The sequence below is a fragment of the Salmo salar genome, chromosome ssa23 (genome assembly GCF_905237065.1).
Source record: "Salmo salar chromosome ssa23, Ssal_v3.1, whole genome shotgun sequence".
Classification (NCBI taxonomy): Eukaryota; Metazoa; Chordata; class Actinopteri; order Salmoniformes; family Salmonidae; genus Salmo; species Salmo salar.
In genome coordinates this window covers 19,484,290-19,504,333 of record NC_059464.1, presented here as the reverse complement: position 1 = coordinate 19,504,333, position 20,044 = coordinate 19,484,290, and the positions used below count along the sequence as shown (strand labels likewise).

Below are 20,044 nucleotides of genomic sequence, written 5' to 3'. Positions count from 1 at the left end.
TGAAAGACAATGCAACCGTCCCCCTTGAATATTATTGGTGCTCTGGTTGAAAAAGGCCCTAAAGATTTATGTTATACGTTTGACATGTTTGAACGAACTTAAATATTTTTTTTTTGCATTTTGGTGACGGAGAAGTCCCGCGGACGACGGTACATTTGGTGCAGCCTTCAGAACGCGCTAAGAACAAGAAGCTATTGGGACATAAATTATTAACCTCTCTAGGGTCGGTGGGACGAAATCGTCCCACCTACGTAACAGCCAGTGGAATCCTGTGGCGCGTTATTCAAATACCTTTGAAATGCTATTACTTCAATTTCTCAAACATATGACTATTTTACACCATTTTAAAGACAAGACTCTCGTTAATCTAACCACACTGTCCGATTTCAAAAAGGCTTTACAACGAAAGCAAAACATTAGATTATGTCAGCAGAGTACCCAGCCAGAAATAATCACACACCCATTTTTCAAGCTAGCATATAATGTCACATAAACCCAAACCACAGCTAAATGCAGCACTAACCTTTGATGATCTTCATCAGCTGACACACCTAGGACATTATGTTATACAATACATGCATGTTTTGTTCAATCAAGTTCATATTTATATCAAAAACCAGCTTTTTACATTAGCATGTGACGTTCAGAACTAGCATACTTCCGGTGAATTTACTAAATTACTCACGATAAACGTTCACAAAAAACATAACAATTATTTTAAGAATTATAGATACAGAACTCCTCTATGCAATCGCTATGTCCGATTTTCAAATAGCTTTTCGGTGAAAGCACATTTTGCAATATTCAGAGTAGATAGCCCGGCATCACAGATAGCCCGGCATCACACTATTTAGACACCCACCAAATTTAGCCCTCACCAAAGTCAGATTTACTATAAGAAAAATGTTATTACCTTTGCTGTTCTTCGTCAGAATGCACTCCCAGGACTTCTACTTCAATAACAAATGTTGGTTTGGTTCAAAATAATCCATAGTTATGTTCAAATATCCTCTGTTTTGTTCGTGCGTTCAAGACACTATCCGAAGTGTAAAGAAGGGTGACGCGCACGAGGCGTTTTGTGACAAAAAAATTCTAAATATTCCATTACCATACTTCGAAGCATGTCAACCGCTGTTTAAAATCAATTTTTATGCCATTTTTCTCGTAAAAAAGCGATAATATTCCGACCGGGAAAGCGTGTTTACGTTCAAAGAGAGAGAAAATAAAAACATGGGATCCCCTCGTGCACGAGCCTCAGTCTGATGGTCCACTGATAGACCACTTACCAAAGGCGCTAATGTGTTTCAGCCTGGGGCTGGAATTACATCATTGAGCTTTTTCCCGGGTTCTGAGAGCCTATGGGAGCCGTAGGAAGTGTCACGTTACAGCAAAGATCCTCAGTTTTCAATAAAGAGAGCCAAGAAGCCCAAGGAATGGTCAGAGAGGGCACTTCCTGTACAGAATCTTCTCAGGTTTTTGCCTGCCATATGAGTTCTTTTATACTCACAGACACCATTCAAACAGTTTTAGAAACTTTAGGGTGTTTTATATCCAAAGCCAATAATTATATGCATATTCTAGTTACTGGGCAGGAGTAGTAACCAGATGAAATCGGGTACGTTATTTATCCGGCCGTGCAAATACTGCCCCCTATCCCCAACAGGTTAACTTTTTTGAACGAAAATACATTTGTTGTGGACCTGGGATTCTTGGAAGTGCCTTCTGATGAAGATAATCAAAGGTAAGGGAATATTTACAATAGTATACAAGAGTAGATTTGATATGCGATTGTTCCAAGATGGCGCTGACCTGTAACGGTAGCCTATTTTTCTGAGTATCGCATCCCCTTTTATCGCAAAGTGTGATTACCCAGTAAAGTTATTTTTAAATCTGGCATTGCGGGTGCTTTCACGAGATGTTAATCTATAATTCTTAGAATGACAATATTACATTTTAAAAATGTTTTCGAATAGTAATTTAGTAAATTGTAGCGCTGTTTCACCGGATGCATTTGAGGGAAAATAGTTAGTCAACGTCACGCGCCGATGTAAAATGCTGTTTTTATATATAAATATGAACTTTATCGAACAAAATAATGCATGTATTGTGTAACATGATGTCCTAGGAGTGTCATCTGATCCCGACGGGTGCTTCAACAGGATAACCCCCCAGCTGTATGTTATTAATGTAGTCGTTCAGCCACGACTCAGTGAAACATAAAATAATACAGTTTTTAACATTTTCAACCAACACACGGGTGTGATCATTCTACTGTGGTCCCTGTAGCATACAATCAAACCGGTGTTTGATAAAAGTAGTCATTTTTACTTTTGCGGACCAATTCATTTTTTGGATATTTCTAACCCGGACAGAATTCCCCAAGCACTTCCCAATTGTTTGTGCAGTTCAAGTAATTTGCGCATCTCCCGTCCTGCACACACGTGTTCACATTTTCCGTCTGTTGCCTGCATCACAGTCATAGTTGTTTTCGTTACCAATAATAACTTTGGAAATGTGTGCGTTTCTATCAAAGTAAGTGTCTTATTATGTTATAATAGTTTCTGCATGTCGTGTTATGTCGTTTCTACTGTAGCATAATATGTTTGTGTATATTCCTTATAACAGCGGACACGTGAGGAAACGATACTCATTTCATAACATTTATGGTGTTATACTTAATGCTTAGGTAGCTAGCTACATTCTTCTATTAGCTCTGGAAAACAATGCTAATTGCGTCAGAGAAGTATTACTTTGTGATGTATTTTGAAGCTACCCTGGCCTTATGACTCCCAAGTGGCACAGCTGTCTAAGACACAGCGTCTCAGTGCTAGGTGTCACTACAGACATCCTGGTTCAAATCCAGGCTGCGTTTCTATCAAAGTAAGTGCCTTATTACGTTCTAATAGTTTCTGTCTGTTGTTATGCCGTTTCTACTGCAGCTCACTGTATGTATGGAGCATAATATATTTGTGTATATTCCTTATAACCGCGGACACGCAAGGTAACGTTACTCATTTCATAACATTTATGGTGTTGTGTTCAATCGTGCTTATGTAGCTAGCTACATTCTCCTTTTAGCTCTGTAAAACAATGCTAATTGCGTCAGAGAAGTATTAGCTTGTGATGTATTTTGAAGCTACCCTGGCCTTACGACTCCCAAGTGGCTCAGCGGTCTAAGGCACAGCATCTCAGTGCTAGAGGTGTCACTACAGACACTCTGGTTCAAATCCAGGCTGTGTTTCTATCAGAGTAAGTGCCTTATTACGTTATTATAGTTTTTGCATGTGAACTGTTCGTCCAATTAAAAAAATCCCTTGTTCAGTAATCATCTCACCTGTTAGTTTGCCGTGAACTATGTAGCCATTGAGGGTTGCGTCGATCAGATTGAAAAATATCTTCTTAGACCACTTGGTCGTTTTCTGAGTGCATTCCACAAAGCTGTTTATCATGTCCGCCTTATCCACTGCCCCCATTTTGAGGTTATAGTAAAGCACGCAGTCTGGTTTGATTTTTCTCTCTCTTGTCAGGTGGTGCACCTTCCCTGTGGCCGACATGGTTGCTGTATGGACAGTGGAGAGGACATGGATGTCTCGTTTGTCATGCCACTTTACTGCCAGCTGTTGACCGTTCTCCTTGAACTCCACCTCCCCTCTCTGCATCTTCCTGCATCCAAATGCCAGCATCCCCTTCCTGTTTGACCTGACTCTGCTACAGGCCCCTGTGCTGTTGGAGAGCAGATGCTGGAAGAGTGTGGGACTGCTGTAACAGTTGTCCACATACAAAGTGTGTCCCTTGCTAAGATGAGGTAAGCACAAACGCACACTTACAACGGAACATTTAAAGAACAATCCTGTCAAAGCACAGAATAATGGTAGCTTTGGAAGTGTACATTTATCAGTTGTTAGTTTTATACCTGAATGTTATGTAAAATATACAGTGTGATTGAATAGGAAACTATTTGTGAGAAGATGTAATGTCATCTAAATGAGATACTTGTTTAGTTATAAAGTTTTAACTAGTCAGTGGCCTCACCCCCGTGAGCCCAGACATCAGGCATCCTTGAACCGCCCCTTTTTCCACAGAGTATAAAACCTACTTCCTACAAAATATATATTAAGTCAGAGAATGCCGAGACAGAGTCCCCACGTTGGAATGGCTACAATTCTATAGGCCACGAGGACCATAAAGCTGTAGTTTTGGCTACATGGATAGAAATGGTTAAACTCTGAGACTATCGATTCACTACAGAAGGAGCAAATTCTAGACGACACGAATTACTGGTCTACAGCTCGAAATTACGTAAACCTAGAACGAGAATACCTACAACCACCGAAGCATCTATTCTATGAGATCATTTCCGAATGGTACTCTGAAGTATCCATTCTTGTCACGTCGTGACCATAGTAAGATGTGATTTTCTATGGTAGAGAAGGTCAGGGCGTGACAGGGAGTGTTTTGTGTTTTTCTATGTTTTCTATTTCTATGTATAAGTTCTAGTTTTTATATTTCTATGTTGTTGTTTTTTGGGGTTGATCTCCAATTGGAGGCAGCTGGTCCTCGTTACCTCTGATTGGAGATCATATTTTAGTAGGGGTTTTTATTCCCGGGTTTTGTGGGTGATTATCTTTTGAGTAGTGTTTGTTCCTCTCTGTGTCACGGTTTGTTGTTTTGTAAATTCAGTTATTTATGTTTTGCAAAGTTTCACGGATTTAATAAAATGTGGAACTACAACCACACTGCCCTTTGGTCCGATCCTTTCGACAGCCGTGACAATTCTAACCACCTACTACCACGAAAGACATTGTGACTTCTGAGAAAGTTAACCAGAGACTCTGATGAGTTCTACAGGAAGTGTTTTCAACGGAGAGACAACAACTATATACAAGCGTAAATATGTACATTGCAATTTCTTTCCGAATGAGCGGCCGTTCATGTGCAAAGTATTAGCATGTCCATGAGTACAATTATCTACTGTGTGTAGTGAATCCATTTTGTCTCTCCCGCTCTCTCAGTCCCCACCACTTTCCTTTGTCTACCAAGCCATCATATCGGCTTTGTCCACTAGGGGCTCTTTCTTTGTATAATGTAGTAACCCAAATATCTACTGTTTTGTTTGTTATGTAATTCTGTGTGATTAGTTAGATAGTAAATAAATAATTAAGCCAATTTGTATATCGCTGATTTATGATTTAGGCTAGGGTTCGTGCCGTTCAGTAATGAGAACTGATGAGGTAATAATAATTAAATAAGACTAATTGATTAAAATAATTAAATATAATAATAATAATTAAAATATCTGAAGTTATATTCAGAAAATTATAACTCTGTAAATCTCAACATTTTCCGTGGTGTCCCGACTTCCTAGTTAATTAATGTTTACATGATTAGTTTAATCACCTGATAATTCAACACAGAGAACTGATTTGATAAAAATAAGACTTCACATTTAATGATAGTCCAGACACGACACTACCTTGCTTCACCAACATGAGATTTGACAGGATACCCCACATTAATACATCAGTTCTGTTGATCCACAAATACATGTTAACATAACCAATAAATCATGACATTCTCAATTCAGCTTTCATCCAACAAAACATTTGGTCTAACTGCTATGTTAAGCCTGAGTATTTTATCATTCTGTGTCTAGATAAGGCCATATTGCGCACTTCCATCTATAAAAGGAACAAAGAAAATAGGCTATAAACATAAATTACAAGACCAAGTAATGAGGAGATTGGTTATAGATATCATCTGCGAACTCTATCATAACGTTAGCCTATGGATTATAGTAACTGTCACCACAACACATGTAGGCTTCTTGTATGCTGTAATCACTTTAATCTTACATATAGAAATGCAAGTGACCTTGCTTATTAGTCTACCTTCCACAAAATTGAGGCTGCATGACTTTCCAAGGCCAGCAATGCGAGCGCATCCAGCCGTCTCTTCTGATCCGTTGTTGGATACACAAGTCCCCAAGCAGAATGGTAAGCGCTGCTTGATTGGCTGGGCTGAACATCGGCCTTCAAAAATACCAATCCTTTTTCCCTCCCCCTGGTGAAGTAGAACTCGGCCCACCTTACCACTGTGGAGGTACTGACAGAACTCTGTACTCTTGTAATTTTTCACAGTGGAACCATCCACTCCCAAGGAGAGCACAAAGTAATAAAAAATTCCCCATACATCATTTCAGGCCATTTTATCATGTCATACCATCTGACCTCCAAAGAGCCATTTGTGTGCGTTCCCAAATGTGAGCCATGTTTTTTTGTTTATTTGTTAAAAAAATGAATGTTATTGGTCAGCAAAATAAATAAACTGGCAGCAGCCTCTCTGTGCTAGTGATGGCTGTTTAACAGTCTGACAGTCTTGAGATAGAGACTGAAAAACAGCTTCTCGGTACCAGCTTTGATGCACCTGTACTTACCTCACCTTCTGGATGGTAGCGGGGTGAACAGGCAGTGACTCGGGTGGTTGTTGTCCTTGATGATCTTTTTGGCATTCCTGTGACATTGGGTGCTGTAGGTGTCCTAGAGGACAGGTAGTTTGCCCCCGGTGATGTGTTGGCAGACCACACCACCCTCTGGAGAGCCCTGTGATTGTGGGCGGTGCAGTTGCCGTACCAGGCGGTGATACAGCCTGACAGGATGCTCTCAATTTTGAATCTGTAAAGGGTTTTAGGTGCCAAGCCAAATTTCTTAAGCCTCCTGAGGTTCAAGAGGTGCATGGGTAGACTGTGGGTGGACCATTTCAGTTTGTCAGTGATATGTACGCCGAGGAAATTAAAACTTTCCACTGCTGTCCCATCGATGTGGACAGGGGGTGCTCCCTCTGCTGTTTCCTGAAGTTCACGATCATCTCCTTTGCTTTGTTGAAGTTGAGTGAGAGGTTATCTTCCTGACCCACACTCCGAGAGCCCTCACCTCCTCCCTGTAGTCTGTCTCGTCGTTGTTGGTAATCAAGCCTACTACTGATTTGTCGTTTGCAAACTTGACGATTGAGTTGGAGGCGTGCATGTCCACGCAGTCATGGGTGGACAGGGAGTACGGAGGGGGCTGAGCACGCACCCTTGTGGAGTCCCAGTGTTGAGGATCAGCGAAGTGGAGATGTTGTTTCCTACCTTCACCACCCGGGGGCCGGCCCGTCAGGAAGTCTGGGACCCAATTGCACAGGGCAAGGGTTGAGACACAGGGCCTCAAGCTTAATGATGAGCTTGGAGGGTACTACGATGTTGAATGCTGAGCTGTAGTCAATAAACAGCATTCTTACATAGGTATTCCTCTTGTCTACATGGGATAGGGCAGTGTGCAGTGTGATGGCGATTGCATCGTCTGTGGACCTTTTGGAGCAGTAAGCAAATTGAAGTGGGTCTAGAATGACAGGTAAGATGGAGATGATATGATCCTTAACTAGTCTCTCAAAGGACTTCATGATGACAGAAGTGAGTGCTAAGGGGCAATAGTAATTTAGTTCAGTTACCTTTGCATTCTTGGGTACAGGAACAATGGTGGCCATCTAGAAGCATGTGGGAACAGCAGACTGGGATAGGGAGAGATTGAATATGTTTGTAAACACACCAGCCAGCTGGTCTGCGCACGCTCTGAGGACTCGGCTAGGGATGCCGTCTGGACCCGCAGCCTTGTGAGGGTTAACATGTTTAAATGTCTTACTCAAGTCGGCCACGGAGGAGAGCCCACAGTCCTTGGTAGCGGGCCAGGTCGGTGGCACTGTATTATCCTCAAAGCGGGCAAAGAAGGTGTTTAGTTTGTTTGGAAGCAAGACGTCGGTGTCCGCGACATGGTTGGTTTTCCTTTTGTAGTCCTTGATTGTCTGTAGACCCTGCCACATGCGTCTCGTGTCTGAGCCGTTGAATTGCGACTCCACTTTGTCTCTATACTGACATTTTGCTTGTTTGATTGCCTTGCGGATGGAATGACTACTCTGTTTGTATTCTGCCATATTCCCAGTCGCCTTGCCATGGTTAAATGCGGTGGTACGCGCTTTCAGTAATGCTACCATCTATCCACGGTTTCTGGTTAGGGTAGGTTTTAATGTTAAGATGTGTTAATGATGCTTTTTTTGTATTAGCTAGCCACCGCTGAGGTAATTCACTAGCGTTGACGGAAGTTGTGAGACGGAAACAAACACAATCACGTTCGAATGGAACTGAGTCAAGTGGACGGGGCTAGATAAGGCGAATACCCACTGTATCTGTAAGATGTGTGCTGAAAGTTTAGGAAAAACATCATACTGATTAGACTTTTTTTCCAACCCACAATTTGCACCACTTCTGTACAATCACCCACATATAGTGTATATATCAGATGATATGCTGCAAAACTTTAATAAAATTTCCAGACATATTTCTACACCACAATAAATCTATAGTCATGGGAGAAATACATATCAACAACACATTTTCTAATAAGAGTAATAAAAGGATATACAGTACAACGTCTTGTGGTATTTTGTTTTCTAAGTGTAAACTATATGTTGACACAGTTCTAAGAGGGATGATACAATATCACGATATGTCTCAATACTAAGGATCTCTCTGTGAGAGTAGAATCTTAACTTGATATTTGTATGGATAACTCAAAAACGTTCACATGATTCAACATGTCAATGGGAGACTTGAGTTATTGAGTTACGCATAGAGATCTCAAGTTAGAACTTGAGGAATAATGGTTCCTTGGGTTTTAGCTACTGAAGACAAACACAACTGTTTGTGTGTGTGCGTATCTGCGACGGCGCATGTGTGTGTTCTTCAGACAGAGTTCCGATGGCAGTGTGTGTACTGCATGTTGAGTAAGTCCTGGTAGATCTTGGAGTGGAGAAAGCGTGGGTAAGAGTCTTTCTCCATGAGGCTGTGGACCCTGGCCTGAACCTCATTCAGACTGGAGGGGGTGGGCTCTGCAAGGCTCTGCCTCATCACTTCCCGTGTACGGAAGTCTATGTTTACCTACAGGGACCAAGGAAGGGAAAAGAAAAGTTAGATATCCAAATCATCTTAGTGTGAATTTCCTTGTGGACAGCATCAACATTATTATTAATCCTTATAATCAAAGTATGCATACAGTATTCATGTGTATCTATCGGAGGTTATCGGAGGTTGTGGATTAAAGTGTTTATCTGACACATAGTAACCCCAAATTAAAAACAAATCACAGCCTTTTGCATTGCTATTTAAGGCCAGGCACCACAGGCTGAAAATATATTTTTGCATATACAGTTCTTATCAATTTAGAAATGTTTTGTTATTTTGGTCCATTAATATTTTCATTATCTTATTCTTACTCATCAAAAAGTCATGAATTGTAACCACTTTTACAAATACTTTCAAAGCTAATTTAATCACACATCATTTAAAAGCCCATTTCATTGAGAATGTTACCAACTGGCCTATATGTAGTAACTTACTTTGAATTTTTTCTTCTAGATGACATTTTCTGAAAAATGCACCAAAAAGGCATTTTACCTATCTTTCTTTAGTATATTACAGATAGATTGTGAATAAATACTTTAAAAAAAAATCTATGCGTAAGTCCAGTCATGGAGTGTCTTAATAAAATGAAACACGAATATTTAGTCTTTCTTCATTCAGCATCCAGAAAAATGTATTTGTGTGATGCAAATATACACATATTTAATTAGAACACCTAATTTTAATACAATATTTCAGAAAATGTTTAATACAAAAAACTATTAGATTTCTGACCACTTTCAACTGGTAAAAGACTGTTATGATTAAGGGGGAAAAATACCCTATTAGGGTGTGGTGCCTGACCTTAAAAGAGAAAGTGAATATTTTGCATCATTAGTCATTTGATCGAACACAAACCTCTCTGGGAGCCTTGACATCAATAAACTCATTGTAGATCTTGTTAATTTTTGTCATCAATTTAGCGGGAGTCTTGATTTTTTTATATTCCTCGCAGGCCATCCAGAACTCAATGTTCTCGTCGCTGAACTCCGTCTTGAGAAAAGCCCGGAACGCAGCCAGGCCACCTAAGACACAAAACATCCATCAGCTAGTTAGAAGAGCTAACGGACAGCAAGTGTGTGTGTGTGTGAGAGAGAGAGAGCAAGCGTGTGTGTCTTTACAAAGATCTATATTGTATCCCAGCACATATTTCTGAACATGGGCCAGTTTCTTTGGAACTGATTTTCTTTTTCTTCACAGAGAGCAGCTGTAGATACTAACAGGGTTGTTTATCATGTGTTGATATTGTCTCAGATGCAGAGCGTGCTCTTGTTCTCAGCACAGGGAACAGCTCTGTGATTAGAACATAAACATACGGCCCACAAACCTTCAATGAGCTTTCTGTCTTCATCAATCAAAGATAAGTGATCAATTTGTCTGACATCAATGAAAACACAGGAGGAGGTCATGTTTTGCTATCGGCCGTGTCATGTTAAACATGTTTTCTCCATACTTTCTATCCCTCCTCCACTCACCCTCCCTCCCTTCTCTTGCATTTATTTGCTTAACATTTACCCAGCAGCAGCAGTAGAGTAGTCCATCAGGCCCTATCACCAACATTACTCACACACTCTCACTACACACTGGTTATAGGAAAATCACCAGGGACACTGTGACTGCATGCAGCCTTGTCAACAGACAGTGTTCAAAATAAAAAGGCATTGAACTTAGCTTGGAGGAAGATTCTCTCGCCCTGCTTTATTCTTAAATATGTGTCCCAAAAAAATATACAAAAATCCTGAGCTTTCTTATATCTCCTAGATATAGGACAGACACTTCAAAACCTTATTCCTAATGACCTTATTCGTTATGACTGTCTTTCTTTCTATTTATGAATGTGTTATTCAATGCGTTTGTATGAGCTGTAGTTGTAAAAAAGTATGTTCACTTGGCTACACATGCCTCTCTCTAATATCAATATGCCTCGTCCATTACTCTCCTGGTTAGTGATTACTGTCTTATTTCACTATAGAGCCTTTAGCCCTGCTCAATATGCCTTAACCAACCATGTTGTTCCACCTCCTACATATGCGATGTCATCACCTGGTTTAAACGTCTCTAGAGACTATCTCTCTCATCATTACTCAATGCCTAGCTTTACCTCCAATGTACTCACATCCTACCTTACCTTTGTACACTATGCCTTGAATCTATGCTATCGTGCCCAGAAACCTGCTCCTTTTACTCTGTGTTCCGAACGTCCTAGACGGCCAGTTCGTATAGCCTTTAGCCGTACCCTTATCCTACTTCTCCTCTGTTCCTCTGGTGATGTAGAGGTTAATCATATCCTGCAGTGCCTAGCTCCACTCCCACTCCCCAGGTGTTCTCATTTGTTGACTTCTGTAACCGTAAAAGCCTTGGTTTCATGCATGTTAACATTAGAAGCCTACTCCCTAAGTTTGTTTTACTCACTGCTTTAGCACACTCTGCCAACCCAGATGTCTTAGCCGTGTCTGAATCCTGGCTTAGGAAAACCACCAAAAACCCTGAAATCTCCATCGCTAACTAGAACATTTTCCGCCAAGATAGAAATGCCAAAGGGGGCGGTGTTGCAATCTACTGCAAAATTAGCCTGCAGAGTTCTGTATTACTATCCAAATCTGTTCCCAAACAATTCAAGCTTCTACGTCTAAAATTCACCTTTCCAGAAACAAGTCTCTCACTGTTGCCACTTGCTATAGACCTCCCTCTGCCCCAAGCTGTGCCCTCGATACCATATGTGAATTGATTGCACCCCATCTTTCTGAGCTCATGCTACTAGGTGACCTAAACTGGGTCATGCTTAACCTGTTGGGGGTAGGGGGCAGTATTTACACGGCCGGATAAAAAACGTACCCGATTTAATCTGGTTATTACTACTGCCCAGAAACTAGAATATGCATATAATTATTGGCTTTGGATAGAAACACCCTAAAGTTTCTAAAACTGTTTGAATGGTGTCTGTGAGTATAACAGAACTCATATGGCAGGCAAAAACCTGAGAAGATTCTGTACAGGAAGTGCCCTCTCTGACCATTCCTTGAGCTTCTTGACTCTGTTTATTGAAGACTGATGATCTTTGCTGTAACGTGACACTTCCTACGGCTCCCATAGGCTCTCAGAAGGCGGAAAAAAGCTGAATGATGTAATTCCAGCCACTGGCTGAAACACATTAGCGCTTTTGGTAAGTGCTCTATCAGAGGACAATGGGCTGAGGCGCGTGCACGAGTCGACCCCATGTTTTATTTTCTTTCGTCTTTGAACCTAAACACGCTTTCCCGGTCGGAATATTATCGCTTTTTTACGAGAAAAATGGCATAAACATTTATTTTAAACAGCGGTTGACATGCTTTGAAGTACGGTAATGGAATATTTAGACATTTTTTGTCACGAAATGCGTGACCCTTCTTTACCATTCGGATAGTGTCTTGAACCCACAAACAAAACAGAGGATATTTGGATATAACTATGGATTATTTTGAACCAAACCAACATTTGTTATTGAAGTAGAAGTCCTGGGAGTGCATTCTGACGAAGACAGCAAAGGTAACAACATTTTTCTTATAGTAAATCTGATTTTGGTGAGTGCTAAACTTGGTGGGTGTCTAAATAGCTAGCCCTGTGATGCCGGGCTATCTACTGAGAATATTGCAAAATGTGCTTTCACCGAAAAGCTATTTTAAAATCGGACATAGCGAGTGCATAGAGGAGTTCTGTATCTATAATTCTTAAAATAATTGTTATGTTTTTTGTGAACGTTTATCGTGAGTAATTTAGTAAATTCACCGGAAGTTTGCGGGGGGTATGCTAGTTCTGAACGTCACATGCTAATGTAAAAAGCTGGTTTTTGATATAAATATGAACTTGATTGAACAAAACATGCATGTATTGTATAACATAATGTCCTAGGGTTGTCATCTGTTGAAGCTCATCAAAGGTTAGTGCTGCATTTAGCTGTGGTTTGGGTTTATGTGACATTATATGCTAGCTTGAAAAATGGGTGTCTGATTATTTCTGGCTAGGTACTCTGCTGACATAATCTAATGTTTTGCTTTCGTTGTAAAGCCTTTTTGAAATCGGACAGTATGGTTAGATTAACGAGAGTCTTGTCTTTAAAATGGTGTAAAATAGTCATATGTTTGAGAAATTGAAGTAATAACATTTCTAAGGTATTTGAATAACGCGCCACGGGATTCAACTGGCTGTTGAGTAGGTGGGACGATTTCGTCCCGCCGACCCTAGAGAGGTTAACACCCCGGCCATCCTACAATCTAAACTTGATGCCCTCAATCTCACACAAATTATCAATGAACCTACCAGGTACAACTCCAAATCCGTAAACACAGGCACCCTCATAGATGTCATCCTAACTAACTCGCCCTCCAAATACACCTCTGCTGTTTTCAATCAAGATCTCAGCGATCACTGCCTCATTGCCTGCATCCGTAATGGGTCTGCGACCAAACGACCACCCCTCATCACTGTCAAATGCTCCCTAAAACACTTCTGCGAGCAGGCCTCTCTAATCGACCTGGCCGGGGTATCCTGGAATGACATTGACCTCATCCCGTCAGTAGATGATGCCTGGCTATTCTTTAAAAGTGCCTTCCTCACCATCTTAAATAAGCATGCCCCATTCAAAAAAATGTAGAACTAGGAATAAATATAGTCCTTGGTTCACTCCAGACCTGTCTGCCCTTGACCAGCACAAAAACATCCTGTGGCATTCTGCATTAGCATCGAATAGCCCCCGTGATATTCAAATTTTCAGGGAAGTTAGGAACAAATATACACAGGCAGTTAGGAAAGCTAAGGCTAGCTTTTTCAAACAGAAATTTGCATCCTGTAGTACTAACTCAAAGTTCTGGGACACTGTAAAGTCCATGGAGAATAGGAGCACCTCCTCCCAGCTGCCCACTGCTCTGAGGCTAGGAAACACTTACCACCAATAAATCCACTATAATTGTGAATTTCAATAAGCATTTCTCTACGGCTGGCCATGCTTTCCACCTGGCTACCCCTACCCCGGTCAACTGCCCGGCACCCTCCACAGCAACCCGCCAAAGCCCCCACCATTTCTCCTTCACTCAAATCCAGATAGCTGATGTTCTGAAAGAGCTGCAAAATCTGGACCCCTACAAATCAGCCGGGCTAGACAATCTGGACCCTCTCTTTCTAAAATGATCTGCCAAAATTGTTGCAACCCCTATTACTAACCTGTTCAACCTCTCTTTCGTATCGTCTGAGATTCACAAAGATTGGAAAGCTGCCGCGGTCATCCCCCTCTTCAATGGGGGTGACACTCTAGACCCAAACTGCAACAGACCTATATCTATCCTACCCTGTCTTTCTAAGGTCTTCGAAAGCCAAGTTAACAAACAGATTACCGACCATTTCGAATCCCACCGTACCTTCTCCGCTATGCAATCTGGTTTCTGAGCTGGTCATGAGTGCACCTCAGCCACGCTCAAGGCCCTAAACATCATAACCACCATCGATAAGAGACATTACTGTGCAGCCGTATTCATTGACCTGGCCAAGGCTTTCGACTCTGTCAATCACCACATTCTTATTGTCAGACTCGACAGCCTTGGTTTCTCAAATGATTGCCTCGCCTGGTTCACCAACTACTTCTCTGATAGAGTTCAGTGTGTCAAATCGGAGGGCCTGTTGTCCGAACCTCTGGCAGTCTCTATGGGGGTGCCACAGGGTTCAATTCTCGGGCCGACTCTCTTCTCTGTATACATCAATGATGTTGCTCTTGCTGCTGGTGATTCTCTGATCCACCTCTACGCAGACGACATCATTCTGTATACTTATGGCCCCTCTTTGGACACTGTGTTAACCCCTGTGCGGCCTCCGTCCTGTATGCGGGATGGACATCCAGCGAAAAATCCTATCGCCATTAGCATAAGAAAATTGTATAAAAAAAAAATCAATTTTTTTTTCAAATTATATCGTTTTATAGATACACCTCTCCTGAATCGAACCACGTTGTCTGATTTCAAAAAGGCTTTACAGCAAAAGCAAAACATTAGATTATGTTAGAGGAGTATATCGTAAAAGTAGCCACATAGCCATTTTCCGACCAACCACATGCATCACAAATAACCAAAAAACAGCTAAATGCAGCACTAACCTTTTACAAACTTCATCAGATGACACTCCTAGGACATCATGTTACATAATACATGCATTCTTTTGTTCGATAAAGTTCATATTTATATATAAAAACAGCATTTTACATCGGCGCGTAACGTTGACTAACTATTTTCCCTCAAATGCATCCGGTGAAACAGTGCGACAATTTACTAAATTACTATTCGAAAACATTTTTAAAATGTAATATTGTCATTCTAAGATGTATAGATGAATATCTCTTGAAAGCACCTGTAATGCCAGATTTAAAAATAACGTTTACTGGGTAATCACACTTTGCGATAAAATGTGATGCGATACTCAGAAAATTACCTCGTAATACAGGTCAGCGCCATCTTGGTAACAATCGCATATCAAATCTAGTCTTGTATACTATTGTCAATAATCCCTTACCTTTGATTATCTTCATCCTTAGGCACTTCCAGGAATCCCAGGTCCACAACAAATGTATATTCGTTCGAAAAAGTTCATCCTTTATGTTCCATTAGCTTGTTATTGTTAGCGCGTTCTGAAGGCTGCACCAAAAGTACCGACGTGCGCGGGGCTACTCTTTCAACAAAATGCATTTTTTTCTTATTTAGGTTCGTTCAAACATGTCAAACGTTGTATAACATAAATCTTTAGGGCCTTTTTCAACCAGAGCTCCAATAAGATTCGAGGGGGACGATTGCATTGTGTTTCAAAACGTTTCGAAAGGGGAGGGTAGCTAGGGGCGCCGGCGTCATAATGGTGATGGCCCTCTCTGTGTGACCACGTTCCACAGCGTGTCATTCTGTCAGTTTTCACAGTAGGAGACTCAAATCACTTTGTAAAGACTGGGGACATCTAGTGGAAGCAATAGGAAGTGCTCAATGAACCATAGCTCACGGTGTGATTAATAGGCAACGTGATGAAGTTGAGTCCGCAATTCAGAATTCCACTTCCTGTTTCGATCTGTCTCGGGGTTTTGACTGCCATATGAGTTCTGTTATACTCACAGACACCATTCAAACAGTTTTAGAAACTTTAGGGTGTTTTCTATCCACAAGTATTAATTATATGCATATCCTAGCTTCTGAGTTTGAGTAGTAGGCCGTTTAAAATGGGCACGAATTCTTTTCAAAATGCGCTGTGGCGCCCCCTATCCTAGGCGACCGTCAAGAGGTTAACTAACCTCCAGACGAGCTTCAATGCCATACAACTCTCCTTCCATGGCCTACGACTGCGCTTAAACGCAAGTAAAACTAAATGCATGCTATTCAATCGATCACTGCCCGCATCTGTTCGCTCGTCCATCATCACTACTCTGGACGGCTCTGACTTAGAATACGTGGACATCTACAAATACCTAGGTGTCTGGTTAGACTGTAAACTCTCCTTCCAGACTCACATTAAGCATCTCCAATTCAAAATTAAATCTAGAATCGGCTTCCTACATCGCAACAAAGCATCCTTCACTCATGCTGCCAAACATACCCTTGTAAAACTGACCATCCTACCGATCCTCGACTTCGGTGATGTCATCTATAAAATATCCTCCAACACTCTACTCAACAAACTGGATGCAGTCTATCACAGTGCCATCGGTTTTGTCACCAAAGATCCATACACTACCCACCACTGCAACCTGTACGCTCGCGTTGGTTGGCCCTCGCTTCATACTCGTCGCCAAACCCACTGGCTACAGGTTATCTACAAGTCTCTGCTAGGTAAAGCCCCGCCTTATCTCAGCTCACTGGTCACATAGCAGCACCCACTCAGTGTTTAATTGCTATATTGTTATTACTTCGCCACCATGGCCTATTTATTGCCCTAACCTGTTAAGGACAGACGTTTCGCTAGTGGAACGCCGTTCCGCCTGCGGAACCCCTAGCCAACAGCCAATGGCATCGCACGGCGCGAAATACAAAATCAACTAAAATACCACAATTAAATTTTCTCAAACAATCAACTATTTTACACCATTTTAAAGATAAGACTCTTGTTAATCTAACCACATTGTATGATTTCAAAAAGGCTTTACAGCGAAATCAAAACATTAGATTATGTCAGGAGAGTACCCTGCCAAAAATAATCACACAGCCATTTTCAAAGCAAGCATATATGTCAGAAAAACCAAAACCACAGCTAAATGCAGCACTAACCTTTGATCTTCATCAGATGACACTCCTAGGACATTATGTTATACAATACATGCATGTTTTGTTCAATCCAGTTGATATTTATATCAAAAACCAGCTTTTTACATTAGCATGTGATGTTCAGAACTAGCATACCCACCGCAAACTTCCGGTGAATTTACTAAATTACTCACGATAAACGTTTACAAAAAAAAACTATTATTTTAAGAATTATAGATACAGAACTCCTTTATGCAATCGCGGTGTCCAATTTTAAAATAGCTTTTCGGCGAAAGCACATTTTGCAATATTCTGAGTAGATAGCTCGGCCATCACAGGCTAGCTAATTTGAAACCCACCAAGTTTGGCACTCACCAAACTCAGAATTACTATTAGAAAAATTGGATTACCTTTGCTGTTCTTCATCAGAATGCACTCCCAGGACTTCTACTTCAACAACAAATGTTGTTTTGGTTCGAAATAATCCATAGTTATATTGAAATAGCTCCGTTTTGTTCGTGCGTTGAGGTCACTATCCGAAGGGTGACGCGCAGGCACATTTCGTGACAAAAAAAGTAAAAATATTCCATTACCGTACTTCGAAGCATGTCAAACGCTGTTTAAAATCAATTTTTATGCTATTTTTCTCGGAAAATAGCAATAATATTCCAACCGGGCGACGTTGTATTCATTCAAAGACTGGAAGAACAAAATGGAGTAGTCTCGTGGATGTGCATCTCTAGTGTCACTGTCCCCATGCAGGCCAGAAACAAACAGAGCTGCTGTACTTAGACCAGAGACTGCATAGCTCTCATTCCACTTTCTGGCGCCTTCTGAGAGCCAATGGAAGCCTTAGAAAATGTCACGTTACAGCACAGAGGCTGTATTTTCAGTAGAGAGGCTACAGAAGGACAATAAATTGTCAGACACGGCACTTCCTGTATGGAATCTTCTCAGGTGTTGGCCTGCCATATGAGTTCTGTTATACTCACAGACACCATTCAAACAGTTTTAGAAACTTTAGAGTGTTTTCTATCCAAATCTACTAATTATATGCATATTGTAGTTTCTGGGCAGGAGTAGTAACCAGATTAAATCGGGTACGTTTTTTTTATCCGGCCGTGAAAATACTGCCCCCTATCCCAAACAGGTTAACTCTCTTATCTTACCTAATTTGCACTCACTGTATATAGACTTTTTGTTTTCTTTTGTTCTACTGTGTTATTGACTATGTTTTGTTTATTCCATGTGTAACTCTGTGTTGTTGTATGTGTCGAATTGCTATGCTTTATCTTGGCCAGGTCGCAGTTGCAAATGAGAACTTGTTTTCAACTAGCCTACCTAGTTAAATAAAGGTGAAATAAAAAAAGACCAAATTCAATATTCTATCAAATCATTTTAAATTGTAATATTTTTTAAAGGTGTGCTAAAATTCTAAATCAAATAGCTCAATTATCCATGGTATGACCATCTTAAAACAATTCCATATATTAGCTTATATTTTTATAGGTTTTAATTAGCCTCTTTAGGAATAGGCTATTACGTGGTAGTTAGGGTTAGGGTTAGGGTTAGCGAAGGCCTTCCAATGTTTGAATGTACTGTAGGTCAGTGTTCATTTCTCACTCTCATTCAATTTTCCTTACAGAATGCAGAAATACACTACACAGAGAGAGCTGATGTACACGTAAAGATTATAATTTAATATTGAAAAACAGACATAGTTCATAGACATAGTTTAGTTCAGCATCAAGGTCTCTTTACTCATTGCCAGGTCGTAGTTGTAAATGAGAACTTCTCAACTGGCCTACCTGGTTAAATAAAGGTGAAATAATTTTAAAAAATTGTGTTCGGCAAAACCGGTTACAGAAGTGTTTCCCTTTGTCCCCTTCTGTCTGAGGATAATATTTGTCAATCCTAGGAAGAAGCAGACTGAGACCCTAGACTTTCATGCAGCTAGGGTCATAAGAGGTTACATGTTGATGTGACGTCAAACCATGATTGAAGTTTACACCAATTTGTCTATGTTATACAACAGCACCACCTGTTAAAGAGTTAGTAGAAGGGTCTACAGTATACTGAATAATATGCTTGATTAACTCAATAGAGACAAATGCTAATTTGAAACATTCACACATTACATTACAAATGCCCATTAAGATAACATTACCATATGACTTGAGTTGTGAGTATATCTCTAGTTTGGACAAAATATTATAGTAATATTAAAAAACAGCAAGTTGTTGTTCATTTAAAAAATTTAAATAAATAGAACTAAAGTCAAGGTCGGTCGTCTGTCTTCCTACTGTGCAGTCTAATTTTCCACTCCCTGTGGAGAGCCTATAGCTATCACTCCCTTTTCTGTCCTTTTTGTCAGGTTCTCTAGTAATAGTGTATGTGTGAGTGAGAGAGAGAACACTGACAGTCTCTTCAGATGGCCTGTTATTATGAACAGTTAACCTGTCACGTGTGTGTGTGCCTGCACGTGAACGATATGTGTGTGCTTGTAAGTGTGTGTGTTTGCATGTGTGTATTTGCACATGAACATGTGTGTTATTGTGTAATCCACAGAGAAGGTCACAACCAAGAGTGTGACTCATTGTGTGTTGAGGAGCAACACAATGAGTCACACATCAATAACCAGACAGACAGGGGATCTTACATAAGAAGGGTTTAGGGGGAAAGAAATGGACTGATGTGGGGAGCCATCCTCAGATAAGAAACAGAAAGACAATCATCTTGTCAAATGAAATAGAGGCAATCATGTTTTCAAAGAGAACAGAAGGGCTATAGAATGGGACTGAGGAAAAAATGTAATCCA

At 40.7% G+C, this 20,044-nt stretch overlaps 1 protein-coding gene across 1 annotated transcript in view; it reads right to left on the bottom strand.

Annotated features, from left to right (window-relative positions):
• Positions 1-8,326: 8,326 nt before the first annotated feature.
• Positions 8,327-20,044, bottom strand: part of LOC106584092 (regulator of G-protein signaling 8) — a 33,641-nt gene continuing 21,923 nt past the window's right edge. Inside the window, exons 4-5 of the mRNA XM_014168929.2 lie at positions 9,848-10,014; positions 8,327-8,968 (exon numbers count right to left, since the gene is read on the bottom strand). Of these exons, the coding sequence (XP_014024404.2) occupies positions 8,774-8,968; positions 9,848-10,014 (362 nt within the window). The 3' untranslated portion in view covers positions 8,327-8,773. The remainder of the gene's footprint in view (positions 8,969-9,847; positions 10,015-20,044) is intronic.